We start from the raw sequence: 6,192 nt of genomic DNA, 5'->3' as shown, positions 1-6,192 counted from the left end.
AAAATTTGTTTATATTTACGTTTGTAATTTATGCATTTGAAAGTTTCACAATCACTGCAGACTATGTTGTAAAATAATGACTTTATGTACGTCTTTGCATTATGTACCTATATTACGACGCAATGCCATCTGAGACTTGTGCTACAGTATTAAATCGAAAAAGACTTGAATGCGTCTAGTTTGCAAATTTAATTTGCAGAAGCCGATCGAAAATCTCGTTTATATACATGTAATTAACGTTTAACGCTTAGTATTAGTGCTACGATGTACTTATAAGTGTGAAGCACGTTACTATTAATACCATTTATTGGAGTTGGACTCTCGACAAGGTATTTATAGCCAGTCAACTTATGCAAACGCCTACATTTATATAAGTTATTGGAAAATATTTACAAGATAACCATCGTATATCCTCGGATCAAAAGCTTAACCGCCATAATCTCTCAGTTGTACAATTTCAATTCATAAACCACTCGCGCCTTCAAATTTTTATAGTAAACATTACTTAATGTTCGCATAAATTTCGCCTTCCATAATCCTTACTAATAGAGTTGGAAATATATAGGGGTGGTACTGTCGCTGGTAACCTAATTTAAATGCTTTTTTTTCTACGTGGGTTGAAGCAAATGCCTCCATCTGTATGCAGGAGATACCATCAAAACTTTGTGTAATTATTAAATGTACAGGTTAAACGGCTTAAAAACTACGATAATTGGCTCGGTAATTAAAGGCAGTCGCAATTTGGATGTTTTAATTAGGAGGTTGAAAAGGAAGGAAAATAAACTCACCGTTCCAACTGACAAAGACATCGTTTACGTCTAAACCTAATTGCTAAAAGTAAACTCCGGTATACAATCAACTGCGGGGCTTATAATCTCGATACGATTTTCATCTTTAATCGTACAACATTTAAGGAGGAATTTTCCGTCCTTCTTCCAGAACAATATATTAGTAAGACAAGAGGGAATTTCTTACATAGGTAACTTAAATTTGAATTACAAAGAAACAACGAAAGCTGCGTTATTTTAAATGGCAATTAAAATTCTACTGCGCATAGCGAGTCAAAAGGAATCTTTTCTAACTTGATTGTCGTAAAAGAAGTAAGATAGAGGATAACTTACAAATAGCATTACTTATAGAAAAAGACAAACTCACATTGACGCAGAGAATTGAAAGTAAGGATAAAAGAGATACCGAATGAGACAAATAATACGGTAGAATTGCAGTAAATGAGTGTATATACGAAGACTTTAAACGATAAATGACCACCCATTTCGGAAAAACTTGAAGATGTATGAAGTCAGTTCAGGATGTTATAATGTGTCTGAAGCTTGTTACAAAAGACAGTTGTAAAACGTCGTTTAATCGATTAAAACTGTCGCCTAATTTATAGCCCAATCAACATTTTTAAAACCCGCACTCCAAAATTTATAAATGCATTCACTTGCAAATAATAATTACTTGCGCTGACGAATTGTAACAGTTCGTTAATTTGCTTTATGAACAACGTGTATAGTTTTGTTAACAGCCTTTAATTTCTATTGTTAGTTAGGATATAATGAGATGATAAACGTAAATTATGTTGCGAACAAGAATTTTGTTGTAGTGTTTTACGAGTGCAAATTAGATTGCATAGTGAGCGTACACAAAGATAATTACTTGCAAAGAATACACGCAAACAATACAGCAGACGATAACGTCTTTCGGTTTTGTAACTTTAAAGTCAATAGCGTGTAGAATGAAATTTTTCTTTTGCATTCTCATGTAGGTAATATAGATGTACCTAAAAGGTAAAACACGCGTTTCTTATGGAAACAAAAACTTGCCAAACTAATTTCTTTACTTCCACCGTGCTTTTGGAAGTGAGCAGCAATTCAGTGTTCTTAAATCAACTAATTGTGGTATTTTGTATAAAACAAAATCCAACAGGTCAATTGGTTACTCATGGACACTCACAGCATATACACAGGTATTTGTTCTTCTTTCGCTTGCAGCTCAATTTAGAAATCCCATATAGGATGGGCGAAGAGTTATAAATCAACTTCGCCTATTTCTCTTTGCCATATTGACTGCCCTTACCAGAAAGACAATAACAATTGTTTCAGTATAGGTGTCGTTCTGCAATTTAAGTCTCAACGGAATAAAAAATTGGTTTTCATGGTAAATCAGCAGCGAAGTATGAAATTTAAGTTAAATGTGTGTGCAAAAGGTAAACACAAAACCATGTTATTATGTCACTATTTGTTTTAAGGATGCGGATGGATTCTAATCTAGGATGGATTCAGGAATCTCAAGTACAGGCTCAAGTATATGGAAAACTCTCCAAACTTTCAAATTTAGTACTGGGCACTAGTAGCGCAGGGAACGATATACCTAATTCAACGAAAATTGGTACCACCCCGCCAAAATAGATGTTTTCACAAAAATCTAAAAACCGTCGATATTTCTCCGGTTTCATTCACTACTTGACGTTATTTTCACGCTACTTGACTTAACTCGACTTGAAATCAAATCAAGGCAGGTCCAGTAGGTAGTGGAAATTGGCTGTCAAGTAAAGTCAAGTAGTTTAATGTTAATAAGTTTCTTGAACTGTCACGTAGTTTGTCCAGCTTCAAAATTTTATAAGTCGTCATGTAACTAACACTATTTCCCCATCTGCAAAGAGAGTTATTAGTCAAAGGACTACATCAAAACAATAACAAATTGAAACGATATACTCATTTACGATTTAAAAGGTCTTCACGCTAACAAATACACTCTTTTCAAAACGAACATTTCTTTTTTTATACGTAGACAGCTACACCTTCTATAATAGTGGAGGAGCAAGTAGATACCTAGGGGTGGGGTTTTTAATAAACAATAAGATCAAGGACACAATAGTGGATTTTGAGGCAGTAAATGAAAGGATTTGTCGACTACGAGTCAGAGGGAGATATAGGAAAATAACAATAGTAAATATACACTCTCTAACGGAGGACAAGGAATTGACAGTTAAGAGTGAGTTCTATGAAGAAGTTGGAAGGATATTGGAGAGAACTCCCAAGTACGATGTCAAAATGGTATTAGGTGATTTAAATGCCAAGATAGGAAGGGAGGAAAAATATATCAAAGTAACCGGGGGTAATAGTAAACACCATGAGTCAAATGAAAACGGAAAAATCGCAATACAGTTTGCTTTGGAAAACAAATTGAAAGTAATGAGCACGAATTTCAAACACAGAGAAATACATCAAACAACGTGGATTTCGCCGGACGCGAAGACCAAAAACCAGATAGATCACGTACTAATGGAAAGTAAACACCAAAGGTACATACAAAATGTAAGAAGTTACCGAGGCGCCGATATCGACTCAGACCACATCCTAATAATTGCTACACTAAGACAAGGTCCTCCAAAGAACTGGAAAGCAGCAAAGACCACATTAGTCAAATACAACGTGGAAAAACTTCTAAACCAAGAGGTGCAAACGGAAGCGGCGAAGCAGCTAGATTATACATTAAGGAAGCTACAGAAACCAGACAATATTGAGGAGGAGTGGAGTCAAATGGAAAACACATTAAAGGAAACCATGGAAAAATTGGTGGGAAGAAAAACCAAAGGAAAACAGAAGGATTGGTTCGACGAACAATGCAGGAAGATACTGCAAGTACGGAACGAGGCTAGAATGAAACTTTTAAAAAATTACAAAAGCACTGGACAAAATGGCATACCAGCAGAGTTATATAAGTGGGGAGGAGAAAGGCTTAAACAGGCAGTAACGAACCTGATCATAAAGGCGTGAAGAAGAGAACGAATGCCACAGGATGGCATAACGCGATCGTATGCCTAAAGGCTGATTCTCACTATACATAACGTTTCCATACCATATCCATTCCATAACCATTCCGTAAATTATTATGGGCTACGAAATTGACCTTTAAGTGATATGTGCGTAAGACATTCAGTCGCGCGCTAATACACATTCGCCTTCCATATGTGAACGGAAAGGAGAATGTGTATTAGCGCGCAGCTAAATGTCTTACGCACATATCACTTAAAGGTCAATTTCATAGGTATAATAATTTACGGAAGGGTTATGGAAAGGATATGGTATGGAAACGTTATGTTAAGTGAGAATCAACCTTAATACATAAGAATAGAAGGGATAGGTGTATGTGCGAAAATTACCGCGGAATATCTCTGCTCGATGTGGCATATAAGATTTTCGCGCGGATAATACGAAACAGGCTAACCGAGCACCAGGAACGAGTCGTGGGGGAATACCAAGGAGGTTTTAAAAAAGCACGAAGTACAACGGACCAGATCTTTACGATGAAAATGCTTCAAAGCAACAGTTACGAACAGAATTTGGGACTACACATACTATTTATTGATTTCCGGCAGGCGTATGACACCATTATCAGAAGAAAACTGTACGATGCCCTACAAATCTTCGGAATCCCGACGAAGCTAATCAATTTGGTAAAAATGACGTTAACCAATACCAGAAATAAAATTATGATAGACGGATGTGTATCGGAAAGTGTGATTGGAAGGATAGGATTAAGACAAGGCGACCCACTCTCAACGGTGCTGTTTAATTTTGTTCTTGAAGCAATTGTAAGAGAAAGTGGGATGGAAGGGGGCGGAATCATTTATCAAAGAAGACACCAAATAGTCGCTTATGCAGATGACTTAGCGCTAGTAACAAGGTCAAAGAAGGAGCTAGAAAAGATGTTTGGTACACTAGTAAGAACAGCGAGATTGTATGGGCTGGAAGTAAACGAGAATAAAACGAAATACATGGAAATGCGGCAAAATGTAGGCACTAGTAATACAGGCGTCAATTTCCAAGCGGGTGAGAGGACATATAGTTTGGAAAAAGTCAACAGTTTCAATTACCTTGGAGTCACAATAACGAACACGGTGGACGAGAGTGTGAAATACAAAACCGGATCACTAGGGGGAGTAGGGCGATAGGGGCGATTAGCAATATGTTAAATTCAAAGCAGATATCTCGAGCGGCAAAGCTGAGAATGTACAAAACGATTGTACGACCAACAGTAACGTACGCAAGTGAACTGTGGGCAATGACAAGTCAGATGGAAGAAAACTGGGAGTATGGGAGAGACGGGTGTTAAGAAGAATACTGTGAGGAGTGAAAACCGAGGATGGAGAGTGGAGACGAAGAACTAATAGAGAAGTACAAGAAGCTTACGGGGACATATCGATAGTGACGTTCATAAGAGCTCAGAGGGTTAAATGGCTAAGACACGTCGTTCGAATGGAAAAAAGCAGACACGCAAAAAGAATGCTGGAAGGGGGAACTGGCGGAAAAAAGAAAATAGGACGCCCAAAAAAGAAGTGGCTAGATGCAGTGATCAAAGATGCGAAGAGTGTGGGGGTAGAAGATTGGAAAACCAGAGCAAGAGATAGGGTAAAATGGAATAAAGTAGTGGATAAGATTAAACAAATGTGAAGATTAGGGTAAAGTCAACGGTTTAGGTAATGTAATAAGGTAGAAAGGACTAAGCCATGGGTCTATAAGGCCCGTAGTGCTGAAATATATACGGGTGGCGCAAAAAGAACGCATCCACTGCTCCATTGCTACTAAAACTGGACGCTCCAACCAACAAAATGGCGTCGCTCGGCGGTCACTGACCGCTCCCCTCCACTGGTACTACGTTACTCAAATCCATGCGTTCTTTTTGCGCCACCTTGTATATATACGTCAAATGTGACATTTCGCTGATTAAAACAGCGAAGTGTTGTTTCGTTGCTAGGAGCAGAGAAGCGGAAAGAGGCAGAGAAAGGGTACTCTGCCTCTTTTTCGCTTCTCTGCATCTTTTGATTTCTATATCTGATATGACTAGCTGTCTATATACGAATACAACCAATTCCCGCATACTAATAAAAAAAATGTAGTGACTTCAACCTACGTTTCTTATCCACTGTAGAACGTAATACCCTGTTTTTTCCCTTGGAAATTTCGGAAAATATTTTACTACCTCAAAATCTTTCGCGGGCATACGTCCAATCATTTCCCAACGTTTCATCGCAATCGGATAAACGGTTTAGGCAGGCATAAGAGACAAACAGTCAAACATTCATTTTTATTTGTATAGATAATCAGCCCTGTGTTGTATTAGAAACGTCAAACTTAACGTGCAGGTTATCTGTTACAAAACGTTGTTTTGTGTTATTTACTATGA

General features: G+C 37.6%; 1 protein-coding gene across 1 annotated transcript; it reads left to right on the top strand.

Annotated features, from left to right (window-relative positions):
- Positions 1 to 3,056: 3,056 nt before the first annotated feature.
- LOC116176256 (craniofacial development protein 2-like) lies at positions 3,057 to 3,782 on the top strand. The gene has a single exon (XM_031494741.1). The coding sequence runs from the start codon at positions 3,057 to 3,059 to the stop codon at positions 3,780 to 3,782; it is 726 nt and encodes a 241-aa protein (XP_031350601.1).
- Positions 3,783 to 6,192: the final 2,410 nt, after the last annotated feature.

Source organism: Photinus pyralis, unplaced genomic scaffold (genome assembly GCF_008802855.1).
Source record: "Photinus pyralis isolate 1611_PpyrPB1 unplaced genomic scaffold, Ppyr1.3 Ppyr1.4_LG7, whole genome shotgun sequence".
NCBI lineage: Eukaryota > Metazoa > Arthropoda > Insecta > Coleoptera > Lampyridae > Photinus > Photinus pyralis.
Note: the sequence above shows the minus strand (reverse complement) of the source record. Positions and strands in the feature narration are given on the sequence as shown.